This window comes from Rutilus rutilus (assembly GCF_951802725.1).
Source record: "Rutilus rutilus genome assembly, chromosome: 3".
Lineage (NCBI taxonomy): Eukaryota > Metazoa > Chordata > Actinopteri > Cypriniformes > Leuciscidae > Rutilus > Rutilus rutilus.
The window spans coordinates 41,940,388-41,961,545 of NC_140211.1; the positions used below are offsets into that span (position 1 = coordinate 41,940,388).

General features: G+C 39.8%; 1 protein-coding gene across 2 annotated transcripts in view; it reads left to right on the forward strand.

The window, feature by feature from the left end:
* The window catches only part of LOC311288113 (cellular tumor antigen p53-like), a 70,710-nt gene that overhangs the window by 44,903 nt on the left and 4,649 nt on the right, over nucleotides 1–21,158 (forward strand). For both annotated transcript variants that reach the window (XM_084405365.1, XM_084405366.1), the window contains exons 5-6: nucleotides 6,618–6,804; nucleotides 7,434–7,546. In XM_084405365.1, coding sequence (XP_084261491.1) covers nucleotides 6,618–6,804; nucleotides 7,434–7,546 — 300 coding nt within the window. The remainder of the gene's footprint in view (nucleotides 1–6,617; nucleotides 6,805–7,433; nucleotides 7,547–21,158) is intronic.

Genomic DNA, 21,158 nt, shown 5'->3' on the forward strand with positions numbered 1-21,158 from the left:
TTGAGGTGTGCTAGGACCAGCCGCTCTAAGCACTTTGTGATGATTGGGGTGATGGCTACCGGGCGGTAGTCGTTGAGGCTTGATGGGTTGGAGTTTTTGGGTATCGGAACGATGGAGGTGGATTTGAAGCAGGCCGGTACCACAGCATGGGCCAAGGACAGATTGAATATGTCCGTCAGCACTCCTGCCAGCTCCACTGAACACGCTCTGAGAACACGGCCAGGGATGCCATCAGGACCTGCAGCCTTGTGGACATTAATCCTGCTCAGCACCGCTCCTACATCAGTGGGGGAGAGAGTCAGTGGTTGGTGGTCTGGAGTCACCTCTGCCTTAGTTGCAGTTGTTGTGTTCCCCCGCTCAAAACGAGCATAGAAGTTGTTGAGCTCGTTGAGGAAGGGGACATCAGAGGATGCGGGGGAGGGTTTGATGGTCCTGTAGTCTGTGATGATCTGGAGACCTTGCCACATACGTCGGGGGTTGGAGTTGGAGAAGTGTTCTTCTACCTTCCCTTTGTAGTGGTGTTTAGCATTTTTGATGCCCCTCTTCAGTTTGGCCCTGGCTGCACTGTAAGCCTGTGCATCCCCTGACCTGAAGGCGGTATTGCGGGCCTTCAGGAGGAGACGAACATCTCGGTTCATCCAAGGCTTCTGGTTGGGGTACATGGTGATCTGTTTCTGGGTGGTGACACTATGTGTAGTCAAGGAGATGTGGTCCAGTACAGATGTGGCGTACTGGTCCAAGTCTGTGTGGATGAACATATTCCAGTCTGTGTTTTTGAACCGGTCCTGGAGCACAGCATCTGTCCCCTCTGGCCACACTTTTACTTTTTTTTTACTTTTCACTTTTTGTTTGCGAACACTATCAATTTTAGAGTTAAAAAATTTAAGAAAAGAATCACATAGCTGTTGAGAAACAGGCAAGGTGGTGGCAGCATCAACTTTAAGCAGTCTATTTATAGTTTGAAATAAATGTCTGGGGTTTCCTTGATTGTTTTCAATAGTCTGAGAGAAATAAGAAGATCTTTCAGTCTCAATTAATGCTCTGTAGTCACCCAGAAGATCCTTCCAAGCCAAATAATGACCATTCAAGCCAGTAAGACGCCATTTGCGCTCCATTTTTCGACATGCAGCCTTCCTAGTGCGCAAATTATCATTATACCAAGGAGCAGTGCGGGCTGAAGTAATCTTACGTGACCTTAGAGGAGCATAAGAGTCAAGATTAGTAACAAGAGCATTGTTAAACTGTGAAACTTTCTCCTCCAAAGATGTTGAATGCTGGTCACTTAAAGTGGATACAACAGAATTAGAAAAAACTGTTTGATCAATAGACTTCCACTTCCGGAATGTTACAGTTCGGTTTGTAGGCAAACTTGAATGATGCATCTCCAGATTAAAGAAAACAGCTGAGTGATCCAGCAATCCAATATCAACAGATGATAACTGTGATACAAATGAACCATTTGTTATCACAAGATCCAGGGTATGGCCTTTACAATGAGTTGGGCCTGTTACCAACTGTGAGAAGTCAAGACAGTCAAGAAGCGATAAAAATTCCTTGGCAAACAGTCAATTCGGTCCACATGTATGTTAAAGTCCCCCACAATAAGAATTCTATGGAACTTCAAGCTCAACATAGACAGAAAATCAGCAAATTCTGATGTAAAAGCTTCATGTGATGTCTTTGGTGGTTTATAGACTGTTGCAATGATGGTAGATGTAGGAGCAGAAATACTCAGAACCAGGCATTCAAATGACGAGAACTGGGAAACAGATACAGGGCTTATCTTGAATTGCAGGTTGTAAACCACAATAATGCCTCCACCTCTGCCAGATAACCTCGGGAGATCTAAGATTCCAAAACCAACAGGAGTGATCTGATTAAACAGAAGTCCATCATTTTCTCTATGCCATGTTTCAGTTAAGAACAGGAAGTCCAACTTTTTGTCCAGAATAAAATCCGATAAGAACAGTGCCTTGTTATTCACAGAGCGGGCATTAAATAATGCAGCATAAGCCGAGCTATGAAATGGAGTCAACAATGACTTAATCTCCACACGGGGTACCAGTATTAAATTGCGTTGATCAATACCAGTATAAAACAGATTGTTAGTCTTACGTCGGCATGTAGAAATACAAATGCTGGGAGAAGATGAAGCTGTAAAGCTTCGCCTCAAGCCCCGGTGAATATACCGTTTAAGACGTAGCAAGCCAGCGTCACGGCAAAGTTCGTAAGAGTCTTTAGCTAAACGATACGGGTTCTGTTTTAAATTCAACAGTTGGCGTGCAGTGTACCTTAGGGCCATATTAAATCCGCAAACACAGCTGGTCCTAGGCGTTGAATCCCCGTAGCACACCGTGATCTTAATGTCGTAGAATCCCCGTTGCTCGTTGCAGATTATTCCGTTGCAGATTATTCCGGGTGGAGCACAGAAATAAAAACAACAGTCCGAAACAAATAAAATGGCACCACCACATTGCAATCATAGAGGCGCTGAAAAATCATATTAAAACATTACTAAAATAAACAAAACGGTGAGAGGAGCGGCAGCCAAACGCGCCAGCGTACCCGACCGGAAGGAGACCCGGATATTCAAGAACAATTCTTCTATGTATTGTAACTTTAAACTTGCCTTCTGATATTCATGCATGTTTTTCTAGATGTAATTTGTATTAAAGTGGAAGAATAGACTCGCGCTCCGCGCTGCTGCTTGAACTGAGGCGCTACAGCGATCTGTCATATCACATTTAAGAGCGTTAAAACGCCATTTATTGTTTGAATTTCGTGATAAAATGGACAGAATTTGAAAGATGACACGGTTTATTTTTAATAAATAACAAAGCACAGAGCCTTTTGCGATTATTGGGTGAGAGGCGTTCTACAAATAATGTTTAGTACAGGGAAAAAATGCAAATCTGGCAACCCTGGCTTGAACTACAGGTGATTCATTGGGTCAAATAGAGCCTGCTTTTATGTAGCTGTTTTTAGCTGTTAATGCATTATTGTCGCATTAACTTACCTTAACTAACTGAACACGAGAGGTTTTCTTCACACACAGTGCGAATTGCTCTCGTCTTGTTTTATCGCACCCTTTTGATTGACAGGATATAATCGGCTGTTTTTGTCTTTCTGAGTGAAGAGAAGAATGTGTAAAGGGAAGGAAGTGAAATGTTGTCCATATCTCAGGAGATCTGAGGTTCTGTTTATCTTACACAAGCATAGATAAATACAAATGAAAAGCAGTGGTTTTGTTTTTCAGGTAAATCTAACAGTATTCATGTACAGAAATTGAATACTCAATGTAAAATAACTAGGGTATATTAAGCTCCTGTCACTTTAAGACACATGCATGGATCCAATATAATAAAGCATCCGTTTTCTTTTCGTTTACACAACACATAACTGACTGTTCACGAGGATACTTGCTGAGAAAGGCATTTTGACTTAATTTTGCACGCACGTGTCTGTTCAAGCTCAAAAAGAAAAGAAAGAGAACTGAATGCGCTGTTCTGTGTGCACGCACAGAAAACAGTGCATGACTTAGTCTTCTTGAGCTTGATGTTTAAACTGACAGGACTTAAAAAGACATGCAAATTATACACTTTCACTTTATGATGGTTGAACTTGGCAATTAATCGTGAATCACATGCGTTCCGAAGCGGGGGGCAGCTGGCCCACATGGATCAACTACGATCCCAATACTTGACATTACACATCTTGCTATTTTACTATCGTGGATACGTACATCCCAATATCTATGCTAAACAATACATTGTGCAGCCCTAGCTCACACTACACAACTTTTGGCTGGATTTTTCTGTTGCAGACAGATTTCCAAGGTCTTGCAATTTAAAACCTCTGGATCGGTGCTCTATGACAAGACAACAGATGACAAGAAACCTTGTGTAGTGTGAGCTAGGGCTGTCAACTTTAGTCGTTTAGTCGACTAATCGGTCGATGCCGTCTTGGTCGACTGACATTCTCATTGGCCGACCAGTCGTATAATTTTTTTTTTTTTTTTTTCACCAATAAAGAAATTTTCATTGATTTACTCCTTGATATTTATTCCTTTATAAGCAGTTATATATTAGCCTACTGTATTCTAAATATAATTAGCCTATGTTTTATCCCCAACTTTAAATGCTTTAATTTAGGCTATTTTGTAACAGCGCCACAGTTTAGCGCACCTATAGAACACTCGGGAACCGCACCTGTGGCTGGCTGCACTGCTGCTTCGCGCTCAGTAAGGAATATAGGTAGTAATCTCTATGTGTCTGTCTGTCCGTTTGCATTTTGATTATTTCGAGAACCGTTCATCCAATCGACTTCACAAGGGAGTGCAGTGTCGCATTTGGTGCAATATAGATAGGCACGCGAGACGCGACACGTTCAGAATTAATAGTAAACTACAGAACAGCGCGAGCGGGAAGCGGCGCACCTCAAGCGAGCAGGCTGCACTAGTGATATAAAACGCACACAGTCTGTTAACTTAAGCAATACTTTTAAGGTAGTCTAATATTTTTCTGACTAACAAATTACTGACACAGTAAAGGGTAGATTTAAATAAAGAAAAACGAAATTTAAATAAAGAAAAACGAAATTTAAATACGGAAAAAATGAAATTTAAATAAAGAACAACGAAATTTAAATAAAGAAAAAAAACTAAATTTAAATATGGAAAAAATGAAATTTAAATAAAGAACAACGAAATTTAAATAATGAAAAACGAATTTTAAATAGGCCTAAAGAAAAACGAAATTTAAATAAAGAAAAAACGAAATTTAAATAAAGAAAAACGAAATTAAGTTAGCCTAAATTAAAAACGAGATTAATTTAGATTGATAATAACGGGTAAAAAGTCTAATACATTTTGTTTCTATTATTCTATTTTCCACAATGTCAAAGCAACAGCAGCAATACAAGCTCAGGCATGCACTTCGGTCCATACAAACTCTGCTGTTCTGCACTCTAGCCAGAGAACACTCCCGTTGCTGGAACACTCAGGCATTGGTTCTAGCATGCACACGTTTTCCGCGTGGCTCGAGCCGCGCCTGAGACGCGTGTCTCACGCAGGCAGTATGCAAACTCCAACCTGTTAACATGGGAGCCGAAATAAAAACAGACACCCAACGCAGCTGAGACTCTCATGCCAGCAGCCAGTGTGTCGCCGGCCTTATTCAAGCGCGAATGAGAACCGTTTCGCGGGGGATCCCAGGTGTCAAAAAAAAGAAAAAAAAAAGAAGTTTTTTTCATTGTTGTTTTATAAATGCTCTATGACAATTGTTTAATAAATGTTCAATCAAAATGCAAAACATCGCGTCTTTTTTTTTTGTTTTTTGTCGACTAATCGTTGTGCAGGACAGGACTTTGGTCGACTAAGCATTTCTTTGGTTGACTACAGCCCTAGTGTGAGCACCACAGCAATTCTGGTAGTCTTGCAGTCCTGTAGTGTGAGCTTGCCCTTTGTTTACTTGACGTCAGAGTGCAGATCAAGTGAGCATTTTGCTGCCCCTTAAGTCTGAGGATGACACTGGAAACACAACATGAGTGGGCTTGTTCTAAAGGCTGTACCATGCGTTAAAGGAACATGCCGACTTTTTGGGACTTTAGTTTATTCACCGTATCCCCCAGAGTTGGGTAAGTCCATTTATACCCTTTTCATCTCCGTGCGTGCCGTAATTCTGACGCACCCACCGCTAGCCTAGCTTAGCACAAAGACTTGAGGTAAACGGCTCCAGCTAGCATACTGCTCCCAATAAGTGACAAAATAACGCCAACATTTTCCTATTTACATGTTGTGATTTGTATAGTCACATCGTGTACAAATAACAAGGTCACATGAGACACAGCCATCTTCTAACCATATACATACTGGGAACTATATTCTCAGAAGGCGAAGCACTGCTACTTCTGCGGAGTGATTTACTCCAACTCTGAGTGAACTCTCTGCTCCTCACCACGGGGCTTCCCGGGTGCTGTGAGCAAATCACTCCGCCCAAGTAGCAGTGCTTCGCTTATAGTGCAGATTCGATCTGATGATGTGAAGCCATTTACATATTTTGAAATGGAAAGAGAGAGAGCATTCAGTGATGTGAAATTATGTCTCGTAGAAAGTTTTCAGATGACTTTATTTAATAAAGAAATATGAACTGTACCTCACATTCAGCATTATAATTATTTTACCCTCGCTGGACAGAGACAGCTGGAGCATGTCATACCATACCTCTCACAGCAGGCGCACGTCTTTATGCGTCGTCAGCATGAGATCGACAAATTGAGAGATCGTCGATCCAGTCATTAGAAGTGATTATCGTCCGATAGCGATCAGTAGCCGATCAATCGGAACACCTCTACCATGTGTATTGTCAAGAAAAAGGTTAAAGCATGGCCTGATAGAGAGAAATGATCTGCCCTGTGCCTGTCATGCTGATGAAGTCCTAAGATTTTTATATATGTATCTCGGGACCGGGATATATTCATTCATTTGGAAGAATTCATTGGAATGAATCCCCTCTGTGCTTTTTTTTTTTTTTTTTTTACCATGTCATTCCCAACAGATACTATATTGTCAAAAAGGTGAGATTTGTTTTGCTGTAACCCTCCACCTATCTCTCCCACAGTATTCTCAGCTACTGAATAAGCTGTACTGTCAGCTTGCAAAAACATGTCCTGTGGATGTGCTGGTGGGCAGAGAACCACCTAAGGGTGCCATGCTGAGAGCCACAGCAATTTATAAGAAATCGGAGCATGTTTCCGAGGTGGTAATCCGCTGCCCACACCACCAGAGTGTCGCTGAGAATAACGAAGGTTTGTATGTTTTAAATACAGCTGAATTTGTGAGTTTTAGAAATGCATATACACTTCCCAAGTTGCAATGGAAGTTTGGTTGGCAAGAGGGCAGCATCATTAATGTTTAAAAGTATGCATCACACTATTTGGAAAGTATAACCATACAACTACAAACATGTAATGTTTAAAATTAGCAAGCTTCTCAAATGGCTAAAAAAGGCTGTTTAAGGAAGAGCCAAGAGATGAAGAGAAAAACAAAAATCACAAAATAATGTCAAACCAGGACTCGTCTTATAGATTGTTGCATGAGCGAGTGTGTTCTGAATTACAAATGAGGCGCACTAAAATTATGCAATAAGATGATATAAGAGCTGTTGTTGGCCTCACTGGACTGGGATTAAACTAAATACTGAAGATTAGGGTGAACCAAATGTTTAAGAATCTGCACACTTGTCACCCCATTAATGATTGTGTTACTTTGCCTAAAAAAGAATTTTAAAATAATGCAATTTAAATTAGAAAGTCTTATGAATTTGTTAGAACAAATCCAAATTATTATATTGTATAATACAAGTTGATATTAAAAAGTCACCAATGCCAGTCAGTATTCAGTTTTTTCTATAATGATTGCCCTTTGCTCTTCTCAGGTGTTTCTCACCGTAGTCATCTCATCCGTGTGGAGGGCAGTCAAAAAATACAGTACCACCAGGATCTAAACACCAAGAGGCATAGTGTGACGCTGCCTTACGAGTCCCCGCAGGTACACCAGAATTCAGCACACTGCTTAAATTCTTGATTGAATTAAAGAATGAATGAAGCATTTAGGCCTATATAAGCACTTTTTTTGTTCTACTGTTCACTCAAAATGCTTAAACTGATAACACTGGTCTACAATTTTTATCTCAGAAGTCATCTACTTCGGAGATAAAACGTGCTGTTTATGTATTTTGATGTGGTGAATTCGAATTCACTTGAAATCAGTACAGTTAAAACAACTGATTATCTACTGTTTCCAAGATATTTAAGTTTTTACATTTTACGTCTATGTATATTGTGTAGATGGTACCTGTCCTGTTTATGTAACACTTAAGGATAACTGTCACCAAAATGCAACCTAGGGTCTTGACTCTTTTTGTTAATCTAACCGAGGCAAACTTTCGTTTAAAAGCATAATTAGAATGGAAACGCCACTTTTAAGTTTGACACTATTTTCGTTTTCGGTCAAATTGCCTTTTGAATGGGAGTGCTTTGGGCACTACTATGATAGCATCAAAAATCGCTATTTTTGAAACACTAAGAAGGCTTGACACAACATGAAACTTTGCTCAAAGTATCACCAGGGGCTCTACACATGAACTCGAGCATTGATAACATTGTTTGTGTACACAGTTTACTAAAAAGAAAGATTTTGAACAACTCACTGTAGCTGTGTCCGCCGACATTTTGACAGTCAAAAATAGTCGATCTCCGAATGTGAATGAACTGACTCTGAATTTTAGTATTGCTTCTTATATGAGCATCCTTTTTCAAATACAAGGTCAATATTGATTTTCACTAACGACAAAACAACAAATTATCCGTGAATTTATATGGAACTAAGCTTTAGGAGCTTTCCATCTTTACTCTCCTCCTTGTTAAGTTGCATTCGGAAATCAACTATTTTCAAAATGCCGGCGGACAAATACGGTCAAACTTGAGTGGCGTTTCCATTCTAATTATGCTTTTAAATGAAAGTTTGCCTCGGGTAGTTTAACAAAAAGTATTCTATAAATCAAAAGTATTATGAAACAAAAGGTAAAAAATTATGTACATAGTTTAGTCCAGGGGTATTCAACTAAAATTTAAAGAGGTCCAGTTTCTTGAAGCAAAGGTCCGGAGATCATAATGTCTAACTATTTAGCGTGATATACATTTAAGTAGCCTAGTAAGTTGTATCAACATCTGCATGTAATCAATACCTGACTGTCAAATCAAATGAATTCAGTACAATTCAAAAACTTTTTGACAATATTTATTGTCACGTAACGTAGAACTGAACATATATGCATGACTGCAGATTAGGACTGGGTGGTATATCGAGTTTGTACGATATATCGATATTTTTTTGAAACGATATGGAATGAGGCAAAATTATTTATATCGATACAGTAGTTTGATATGAGCACATCTGAAAAATAGCTGAGGACGCAATATGAGCTCCTGCAGTGAAAGTACATAGTACAATTTGTCCTAAACATGACACAAGCTTATATTAAGGGCTTCAAAATAACTGGTAAGATATAGTTAACAAGTTTTAAGCAGCTTGCCCTGTCAGATGCTCTGACAGATACTGTTGCTGATTGACAGATAAATGCATGCGCTGTTTAAAGCAGAACTCGGCAACTCTAGCGAACTCTAGTCACTTCTTCGCTGATTTTCCCTTTTGTTGTCGCATGTTTTCCCCACGAGCTCCCCCTACAGCTGTGGGGCGTATATTTCACAACACTGTCGTAAAAAACTCACTTGCGGCGGCCTCCTCCCCCTCCCTACCGCTGCTCATGTGCGTTTTGTTATGATCGGAGCAAGCCAACTGTATCATGTGGACCTATGTCTACCGAGGTGGGTAATACATCATAAACATTATCATAGAACATTGACATGACGTAAAGCAATTCGTGTTTCGCGCTCGCTCTCGTTCTCGCTTCTCACGAGACTTCCAATTTCTATCTTGCCGGGACGGTAGTCCCGAAGTTGCAAGGTTGGTTTTCCGCCTGGGAACGCTGGGGGGAGCAGGGACAGTCACCAATATAACCAGAACAGGTTGTTTAACCATCCAAATGATTTCTAGACAGTTTTATTAAGTTAAAAAAGTTACCAAGTTCTGCTTTAATGCGTTTGAGATGTGGTGCTTTCCTCAGTGCTTAACATACATTTTACAGGTATATTCTCAATCTGTAAATGTTAGAAAGTCAAACAAATGTCCATTTCACTGTCAGGAGTGGACGACCCTCTGCAAGTGAACGTCCGCTAAAATTCAAGCTTTCGTGAATAAGCGCGCCAAACAGACGGAGCACAATAGAATAGTAGCGCAATAATTCTGACTAAAATATATACATATTGCTAAAATATTTGTTGTTGGAGAATTTTAAACCTACAATTATATTTTTTTTATGAAAGTGACCATTATAATGGGGTACATTATTATAATTTTTATTTTCATTTTAGTTTAGCCGTTAGTCAATTTAAAAAACAAAGGCATTATTTATGTTTTTAGATTGTAATGTTAGAATGTAATATGATTTTAACCACCTTTTTGCACATAATTTTTTTTTAAATAAGTACAGATTTTCTTTATCCAAATAGATAAACGTAGAAAGTACCGAGATATATATCGTATATCGCCATTTAACCAAAAAATACTTTCTTCCCCTCTTATGTCCCACTCCCCCACTTTTTTGCTCAGTGGGAGAATTGAGCTCTAGCTTGTCTTGCCAGGATTTTAAACCTGGGCTTGAATGGAGTCAGGGCCATTCTCATACACGTGTGGAGGTGCTCATTGGTAAGTCTGGAACGATATTTAGTTTTGATTGTTCATTGTGGAGAAAGCTGCTTCACAGTTGTATTTGGAGCCAAACATGGTCAAGATGTAAACAGCTGCTATCCTCAGACCTGGGAAAGCTGTCTCGGGGACCATTTGGATCCAGAAAGTGGAAGCGTCAGTTATTACAAACTGCTCTTTCAGGGCCACATCTGCTTGGAGATCAACCAATTGCATCTGGAAAGGCCCAGCATTTACCCATTTAAAGTACTGTGACTTCCTTTAAGAACCCCTTGACATCTGTGATGAGAAATGGGTTCTGAATGAACATGATGAGCTGCTGCCCAAAGCTGAAGCTGTCAAAATGCTTGCTGAAGTTTACAATCAGCTTATCAATAAAGTCAACAAAAGACACATCTCTCTGTCCCTGAACCTTTTCCTGCACTGCAGGGAAGTGTGCACAGTCTCCCTGCAGGTTTTCCTTAAACACCTCGAGTTTCCTCTGAAAGGAGCAGACAGCTGTCATCAGTTCACAAATTGAATTGTCCTTGCCCTGTAGCCTCAAATTCATTTCATTCAGATGTGAAGTGATCAACCAAACAGGTCACATTGTCCATCTGTTACTCATTTTCTAAAAAGAGAGAAAACTGTGTTGCCTTTCAACTTCTTAGCTCTGCCAAAAAAGATGCTACTTTCCCTCCTGATGGACCAAAAGCTCCCTAACACCCTGCCTTTGCTGAGCCATCTCACATTGTTGTGCAGCAAAAGATCATCAGCATTGGCATCAACTTCTCTGAGGATTTCCCTAAGCATGCGATGCTGGTAGGAAGAGGATGCCCTGAGAAAATTGATAATTTTCATCATTGTATTAATCACCTCAGCATGCTCATCTTGACATGGAGGTGCAGAGGACAGATTGATGAATGATGCAGTGGTAAGCTATGAGCTCAGGATTGTCCTCTTTCAGTTTTGCTACAACTCCTTCAGCTCCATCTGTGGTTATTGAAACCACTTTTTGTGGCTCAATTCCTCTCTTTGTTAACATCTCCTTAATGGCCAGGTAGATGTCTTTCCTTTTGTACTGGTCTGAAGGGGAGTGACACTTAACATATCTTCACAAATTGCTTTCCGGTCTGTTGAAAAACCTGATATGCACTAACAGTTGAGCATTGTCACAGGTCAATGGACTCATCCACGGCTAAGCCTACACACAATGCCTTATGCATGGCCTCATCTAGCTGGGTTAGCACGTCCTGAGTTAACCCTCTGGGGTCGACAAACTCGCCCGCGCGTTTTGCTGGATTTTCTTCACATTGTAGCACAATAAACTTAAATTACTCCATCATTTATGGTCATACAGAAAAAAGAAATATGAAAAAAGAATCTGTGATATTTCTACTTTTGTTTGTGTCCACTTACAATCAAATCAAAACATTGTGCTTTTGTAAAATAAAGAAAATGAACAGGGTGTGCTTTCTGCCTCTCCGCCTCGCTGAACTCTTTTTTTTTCTTGAGCACGTCTATAAACTGAAACAAAACTCAGCGAATACTTGTCACACTTTTATGAGCCATATATCTTTATAATCATCTTATGCCGAGTTCAGACTGCATGATTTTCAAAGTAGTCGGGTCACTGTTCTTTTCACACTGCATGACAATCCAGGGTAACATTCAGTTGCTGGTGTGTTCACACTGCACGATGCATCGGCGACAGGAGGTTTCACACTGCATGACTTTCAGGAGGAAGAATCGCCGACAACTCCTGTCTGGCCCGCAAACTACGTTTCGCAACCAAACACACGCGAGAAGTGATAAGGAAATAACGCAAAATCCCGCGTGCGTAAGACCGCAGTTCTCGCGCGAGTTTGAAATTGTTATTAAAAATGATAGCCTGCAAGAAGCTTGCGATCCAAATTGTCTGTGCACTGATTTGCAGCGAAAAGGAGAAAAAGAAAAACATTATGCGTGAGGAAATGGCTGGGAAGACAAGGGGAGCAAGGACCAATGTGTGTTCTGCAAAGAGAGTTTGGGGTAAATAAATAATGTTGCAATGTGCTGCTGTTGCTGCTGGTCAAGCAAATGTTTGTGCTTTGTTTCTATTTGATATAATTGTAAATATATTTATTAAAATACTGATATTGTGGTCTATAACTCCTCCCCGAACTCCCCGCTGCTCTGTATCTTGCTCTCTCATTGGCTGTCGGTCATCGCCGATGTAGTTTTCAGTCAGAACACTTTCACACAGCAGGATTTTGAATCGCTGACAGGTCCAGATATTTAGCATGCCAAATATCTCACGGGCGTCGGCGACTCGTCGGTGATTCTCTCAGATCGCGTCTTTGCTCATTCACACTGCGTGATTGTCACTCGCGTGAACGAGCACCGATTTGCCTGTGATTTCGGGCATTTGTCGGCGATTTCTCAAAACCTGTCGGCGAGCCAAAATCGGGGCTAAAATCATGCAGTCTGAACTCGGCATAAGTGTGTACTTTTAAATGATCGGATTCAAACTGAAAACAAATATTCTCTGCTTAAGTAATTTGTATAAAACCAACAAGATGTCCAGCTTCTCAAACGCTTGCTCATTATTTTTTATTTGACCACGCCCACACGCGCAAAAAGAGATTGACATGCAAATCGTCCACGCCTCACACAAACGCGCTCGTTACCTCAAAAACAAAGCAGCAAACTTCACCAAAGTCTCTGCTTTCCGTCGAGTTCAGAAGACACGCTGTGAGCTTACATTGGATTTACCTCAGAAGAAGAAGAACGCGATTTGAAGACAAGAAAGATGTAAGGTAAGAAATTCTTAATTATTAGTTTGTTATTGTTGCATAAACTTCACATTGCAGTTGAACCGTTACTGTGTTTGTGGATATCTGCTCAAACGTAGATATGTATAATATGGTAACCATAATGTATCATATTTTGGAGCGAGCTCTGCTTTTGAATGTATCATATTTTGGAGCGCGGTCTGCTTTTGAATGTATCCTATTTTGGAGCGCGCCGTGCGTTTGAATGTTTCATATTTTGGAGCGCGCCGTGCGTTTGAAAAGCAAAACGCACCAAACAGTAGGCTTCATGTTTTTATTTTGTAATCAATATATTTTTCTCTAGCGTAGTTGTTACTGAAATCTTTTGGAAGACTTAATTTATTGTTATTATTATTTTATGCAGCACTGCACGTAGCCTATGCCTACAAGGCACCACAAACCTGGTGTTCATTATTGTTGGAAACATTTTTGTGTGTATTCTGTGAATTTTAAAAATAAATTTTAACCAGAAAAATCTAAAATCTATTCCCAAAATCGTGCAGTTTCTCTTGATATCAGTATGTTCACAGGTGTTTTTTTTTTTTTTTTTTTTTTTACAGGGCCCAGATGTTTTTAGGAATGGCACAAAGGTCTCTGTCTTTGGATCATTGTTTTCAATAGTGTGCTTTTTTTCATTTGTTGTGTATCTTTGGATTATGTTGTGTTGTAAATAAATCGAAACAATCAAAAAGCCATTCTTTTTTAAATCTCCTCATTCTTTGTGCAAGGTTGCTCAGAATGATAGGGCCTGATAGCTCCTAATAGGGCCATTAGGGGAGTGTCTTTGTCTTTCTCAGGTGTGAAAGCCATGCATATTAATGATGTGATCACGCCCCCGCATAAAACTTTCTTACACAAAACACGTCTTACAGTTTTTAAATCAATATATTGTCTTATCTGAATGAGCAGTCAGGGTGATTTTCACATAGTTTTGGAGCAAATATTCTAGGCTACGTGATACAATTTTCAAAAGTCTTGTGAAGAAATAATCAGTATGGATTTCATGAGCTTATTTCAGTGACAATTGTTTTTGTATTTTCACAAACCACGCATAAACGTCATTATCTCATAACTACAAACTTTAACACACATGCTGCTGATATATTATTGTAGCAGAGTTTGTGCTAAATACAGTGTATTTAGACTTTAGCCATGACAATGTCACAAGTAACAGAAATAAGCACAAATGTCAGAGCATGTCAGAACACCTCCAGGCCCAGAAAACACCTCAGACCCCAGAGGGTTAATGTCACTTTTCTTTGTGGCAGATGATGCTGACATGGGTATTTGCTTTATCACAAAGCTCTTGTTTTTGTTTTCCCTCAAGTAGTGTTTCAGTTACTGCACTCATACATTCTTTGACAACCCCTCCATCAGTAAATGTCTTTTTGTGTTGACCCAAAATCCAAGCAACTCTGAGGGAACACTCATGAGAATGTTGTTGTGCAGTGAATGTGTGGCTCAGGATCCTGGTGGACTGGTCATATTAGGCTCTGAGACTACTTATTTTCTGTGATCTCACTTCAGATTTGAGTGGGTATGTTTGTTCATAACCTTTGTTTTGTCTCATTATGGCGTTTCATATTGGCACTTTTAATAAGTGCCACAGTTTCTTCTCGCTTTATCACTGTCCACTTTCCTTTTTTTGGAGAGCGCCATTTGTACCTTATTTTTCTCTCCCTTTCTCGGTCTCACTCGTCTGTTTCTCTCACTTTCTCCGTCTCACTCGTCTGTTTCTCTCTCACTTGTCTTTTTTCTCAACTTTATCCGGCTCGTTTGTATCGTGGTTTTTTTTGTTTTTTTTGGTTGTTTTTTTACCATCTTTTCATGTGCAACTTGCCTCTAGCTCTCTCATCTGTCTGCACTGTTGAGTCGCAATGTTTACTGCCTGGAATGCACAGACTTGACTGGTTGAGCAGTATCACGTGAGATGGCTTAACTCGCATGCAATTGGTCTATGTGTTTCCTCATCCACTAAACCACTACCGTAAAGACTACAAAAGCTGTGCCGGTTAACACACCTGATCCAGCTCAACTTCTTCAGGTTTATTTGAAAACTACAGGTATGCATGTTTGAGCAGGGTTGGAACTAAACTCTGCAGGGCTGACCCTCCAGGAATTGAGGTTTGCACCCCTGCTGTATGATTTGTAAAGCTGATATAAGGCAATTTGTTCAGCAGAATGATGTAAGCTTTGTTATGATAAGAGCTGCAACTAACAATCATTTTGATAATCGATTAATCTGTCAATTATATTTTTCCCTATTAATCGGATGGGACATCAAAAAAAAAAAAAAATGTAATCCATTATTTTAAACAATGTTATTCTACATCCTGCCCAATGCTGTTTTTGAAATGCTGCACATGAAAATGTGTATTATGTCGATTAGGGATGCAACGATAATAGATTTTGTTGGTCCAATTATTAATCACGGTTTCACAATTATTATGCATTCATTAAAGGGATACTTCAGGATTTAGCATTAAGCTTTGTATTAGTAGAAAACCTGTAGTATTTTCGAATTACCGTGCTTTCCACCCTCATATCCCCCTGAGAGGAGAGATTTATGTATTTTTTTTAATCTGGAAAAAATAGGATTTTCTAGCCAGAGGCTAAAGACTACAGCCAGTAGGAGGAGCTGTTCCGCATGTTTTCAACCCGCCCATAGAGGGTGGGATCTCACTCACAGAATGTACACATAGTTCAGCCGTCTTTCTTTGGAAGCTAAGTTAACAGGCTCTTGTTCTGTGGAGAAAACTGAGTAGTAGGAGAAAGCTGAGTAGTAGGGGTTACCATCCTCTTTTTCCCGGACATGTCCGGCCGTCGAGATCGTCCAAAATGTCCGGGATTCGGCTTTTGCTTTCTGCGGTCGCCATTCATTGTTTACATGCACACCTTTTGTTTCAATCTAGCTGAACTCATTCCGATTGGTGAATCTGAATGTAGTGTTTACATGAACGCTAAACAAGTGATCGGTTGATGTGCGTTTTAACATTGCTAAGAAAATTCCCGCTCCTCCGTGAGAGATGTGAGACCGGTGCGTCTCAGTAATGACGCCACCGGCCTCGCGCCATTCTCCCGCGCCCCTCAGTGTCGTCCTGCTCGCCACAGTAAACATAATGAATGGTGACTGTAGAACGCAAAAGCCGCATCCTGGACATTTTGGGCGATCTCGAAATCCAGGGCAAACTCATCACGGAGACTCGCTAGTAGCCTAGCTTTGTTGTTTTCAACTGCGCTCTCTTACCGGTAGGCATGGCTTGGGAGTGGCCTCCTAGGGCAGCGAAGCAAGTGCGTTCTGGGAGTTGTTGTCTTTCATCCACATAAGCCAAAAATAAATTTTCTGGCTTTTCTTAGTCTAGAAAGCTCCAAATTCAAAAATTATTTCACATTTTCTTATACATAAATGACCTATTTTAAATACACATTCATCTTTCCAGAGGTGAAGTATCCCTTTAATTTCACAGCAATCTATAAAATCACATGAACACTCTTTAGATTTTAAAGTGTTCTTTATTGCTGCTTTATTCGCTTTCAGATTTAATAGCAGCAAATCGTACACACGGCCTCATAAAGAAACACAGGCTGGCTGTATGACGCTTTCTTTCGAACATAATTTCACAATGAACATTGTTAAACTCCATGTTTGTCTGTGTTGTCAGATCATCAGGGCAGAAAATTGATCCTTTTAAGAGAAAAGCCCTGTTTGGGGGATTTATTCGCTTGGCATCTGGCAAGCCCATGTAGGAAAGATGGTGTATGCTTGTTACCAATGCAAGATAACGGAAATGTCTAAATAAAAAAGGACATAATTAGCTGGGCAAATATCGCAACGATTTTTTTTTTTTTCAGAAAAGCAGAAATCGTTTAAGTTATAGTGATTAAAATATGATTAATTGTTTAGCCCCAAAGGGATCTCTTCTTATTGACCACCGGTGTTCAGCATCTAGAGTTGGTACTCAACCAGAATAATACTTTTATATACTTTTTATATAATTGCGGGTGTGTATTTGCTGCCTTTTGCAAAGAGGCGCTACAATCACAGACTCTTGAAAAGTGTCAGTTTATTCTTTCTATTGCGTAATCTGCCGCCGCGCCGCGGCTCATTGAGAGCGATTGAGAGCTGGTAACTGTTTATTAAAGTCAAGCGTTTTGTTTATCAATGGCACATTACAACATAAATTTGCTACATTCCAGTAGAGCCGCTGCACAGACGACAAAACTGACGAAGGAAGATTGTCAGCCGATCGCACCAGAAAATGAAGATGAAGCTCACCTTTAATCTGTTAAATTATTGTTTTGTGAATCATTCACGAAATTGAGATGACTGATTCATTCACGAAATTGAGATGACTGACAGAGTTACCCGGCCAATAGCAACAAAAGAAAATTTTCAAAACAGATCCATACATTGAACAAATCAGAAAAAGACTGATTTTGTTGACTTGGCTACACAAAATAACAGACTAACTAAATACAGTGGGGAGAACAAGTATTTGATATACTGCCGATTTTGCAGGTTTTCCCACTTACAAAGCATGTAGAAGTCTGTAATTTTTATCATAGGTACTCTTAATAACTCTCATAACTATAGAACCCGTTCTTAATGCGCATCTGAACGCCATCAGCGTTTCTCACAGGTTCGCGTTTAAAGTCTGTGTAGAGAGAATGGTGTCGTCTTGGCGGCCCCTAATTTAAAAACAAATGATCGTTGCGACGGAAGCGAATCAATCAAAACTAACTTTAGCCGGAAAATAACTTTATTAAAGAACCGCTATAAAGCCAAAACAATCTTACGTTAAATTATACATTTATCTCTGTAAAGCTGCTTTGAGACAATCTACATTGTTAAAAGCGCTATATAAATGAAAATGACTTGACTTGACTTGACTTCAACTGTGAGTGACGGAAACTAAAACAAAAATCCAGAAAAAACACATTGTATGATTTTTAAATAATTTGTATTTTATTGCATGACATAAGTATTTGATCACCTACCAACCAGTAAGAATTCCGGCTCTCACAGACCTGTTAGTTTTTCTTTAAGAAGCCATCCTGCTCGCCACTCATTACCTGTATTAACTGCACCTGTTAGAACTTGTTACCTGAATAAAAGACACCTGTCCACACACTCAATCAAACAGACTCCAACCTCTCCACAATGGCCAAGACCAGCGAGCTGTGTAAGGACATCAGGGATAAAATTGTAGACCTGCTCAAGGCTGGGATGGGCTACAGGACAATAGGCAAGCAGCTTGGTGAGAAGGCAACAACTGTTGGCGCAATAATTAGAAAATGGAAGAAGTTCAAGATGACGGTCAATCTCCCTCGGGGCACCATGCAAGATCTCATCTCGTGGGGCATCAATGATCATGAGGAAGGTGAGGGATCAGCCCAGAACTGCACGGCAGGACCTGGTCAATGACCTGAAGAGAGTTGGGACCACAGTCTCAAAGAAAATCATGAATAACGCACTATGCCGTTATGGATTAAAATCCTGCAGTGCACGCAAGGTCCCCCTGCTCAAGCCAGTGCATGTCCAGGCCAGTCTGAAGTTTGCCAATGACCATCTGGATGATCCAGAGGAGGAATGGGAGACAAAAATAGAGCTTTTTGGTCTAAACTCCACTCGCCGTGTTTGGAGGAAGAAGGATGAGTACAACCCCAAGAACACCAACCCAACCGTGAAGCATGGAGGTGGAAACATCATTCTTTGGGGATGCTTTTCTGCAAAGGGGACAGGACGACTGCACCGTATTGAAGGGAGGATGGATGGGGCCATATATCGCGAGATCTTGGCCACCAACCTCCTTCCCTCAGTAAGAGCATTGAAGATGGGTCGTGGCTGGGTCTTCCAGCATGACAACGACCCGAAACACACAGCCAGGGCAACTAAGGAGTGGCTCCGTAAGAAGCATCTCAAGGTCCTGGAGTGGCCTAGCCAGTCTCCAGACCTGAACCCAATAGAAAATCTTTGGAGGGAGCTGAAAGTCCGTATTGCCCAGCGACAGCCCCGAAACCTGAAGGATCTGGAGAAGGAGTGGGCCAAAATCCCTGCTGCAGTGTGTGCAAACCTGGTCAAGAACTACAGGAAACGTATGATCTCTGTAATTGCAAACAAATGTTTCTGAACCAAATATTAAGTTCTGCTTTTCTGATGTATCAAATACTTATGTCATGCAATAAAATGCAAATTAATTACTTAAAAATCATACAATGTGATTTTCTGGATTTTTGTTTTAGATTCCGTCGCTCACAGTTGAAGAGTACCTATGATACAAATTACAGACTTCTACATGCTTTGTAAGTGGGAAAACCTGCAAAATCAGCAGTGTATCAAATACTTGTTCTCCCCACTGTAGTATTGCTTTAAAATATAAAAACCAATGAAAATGTAAAAGAACACTAAAATTAATTAAGTTTGAAACCCCATTGCACATTTCAAGGTTTAAATAAACTGTCCCGACACTTTATTTATTTAAAACAAGGTTGCATCGAGTTGAGAGTTTATTCCCTTTACGATGCAAAATAAGAAATACAGAATCTTATTCTTGCGACATTTTAAATTTGTATTGCCAAAGAAATTGCAGCCAAATTAAACAATTAAAACAGTACATGAAACATGAAAATAGTGTAACAAATTATTTAGCCTGTGTTGCTTCAAAGACACAGAATTCCTAGTTGAATTCACCTTACAATAAAACAAGGTTGATCGTGAGTAAAAGCGCTCTGTATGCTGATCACTCGCATTCGTTTCTTGGCATGAACGCGTTTCGTCAACAGTTCATGTTTAGATAATGCCAGATTATTGACAATCATACACACTGCTCAAACATTTTAAAACTCTACAAAACCAGTTGAAACAGCTGGTTTGAACACTTCAATTTAAATTTTGTCTGAAAAACCTTTAAATACAATAAATAAAAAGTACAATATTTATAATTTAATAAGATATAGGGCATACATTTAGACACATCGACAGATTTATCCTTTAAAGAATTTTGCCTTTGCCTGCTCATCAGACTGGCTATCTGACACTCTCCATTTAAAAGAGGGGCGATTAACACTTTATTGTCCTGCACCCCCACGATAAAGCCACTGAACTGCTCCTCTAAACCCCCCACAGGCTTTCTGAGTTTGAGACTGAGTTAAAACAAAGAGAAGTCGCAATTCACACTTAAATCACTATTCTAGACATTAGCATTAGGCTATTGAAGTGTTGATAGTGAAGGAATTAAATAATGTAGGGTACATGTAGTAAAATTCTGTCAGAAAGTTTATTAACTAAATATTTAATTATTTCAATAATTGAAGAATTGAAGAAGAACTACTTCGGTTTGGGCCAGCTTTTTCCAAGCAAAACTAAATACAATCTTCAAACGCATGTTCATTTGTTGTCATGAACAAAATGTTCAACTCCACAGGGATCTTTGGATCCTTACAACCAGGGTACATGCGATTTGTGAATAAAGCGTTGTTTTATTCAAATAAATCTCGAACCACAGTGCTTCGTGGTGCTGCTGTTAAACTAAATACTTAAACTTAAATGAAACAATATCGCAACATTTCGACAAATTATTTGATCTGTTTTTATGTTTTAATTCAGGGCGATTTACATTTAATTAGAGCGATATTTTCACTCTAGCCTTGTCCTTTCCTCATTGGGAAGCGCTCACATGATAGCTAAACATGTTTTGAGTAGATCCTCTGTGTCTCTCGGTTTCATATGGAATACATAATCAGATAACATTTTATTAAATATTTAGACATTTAAAGGCTTTAGACATGGCCTATTTATTATCGTGACTAAGCTGAGGCAAGTGGCTATCAGTTCATTTTTGTGACGCGCAGTTCCCGGAGACAGAGATGACAGACAAACTTTTGTCGTTAGCCTAATATGAATAAAAGTTTACAGTTTTGAACGATGTAGACTAGGCTACTCTAATCTGTATGACCAAAAAATTACGGAGTATAATAAGTTCTTTTAATTTGTTATGAGAAAAATAAATCCAAATGAATGCACCGCCGCGTTTGTCGAACAC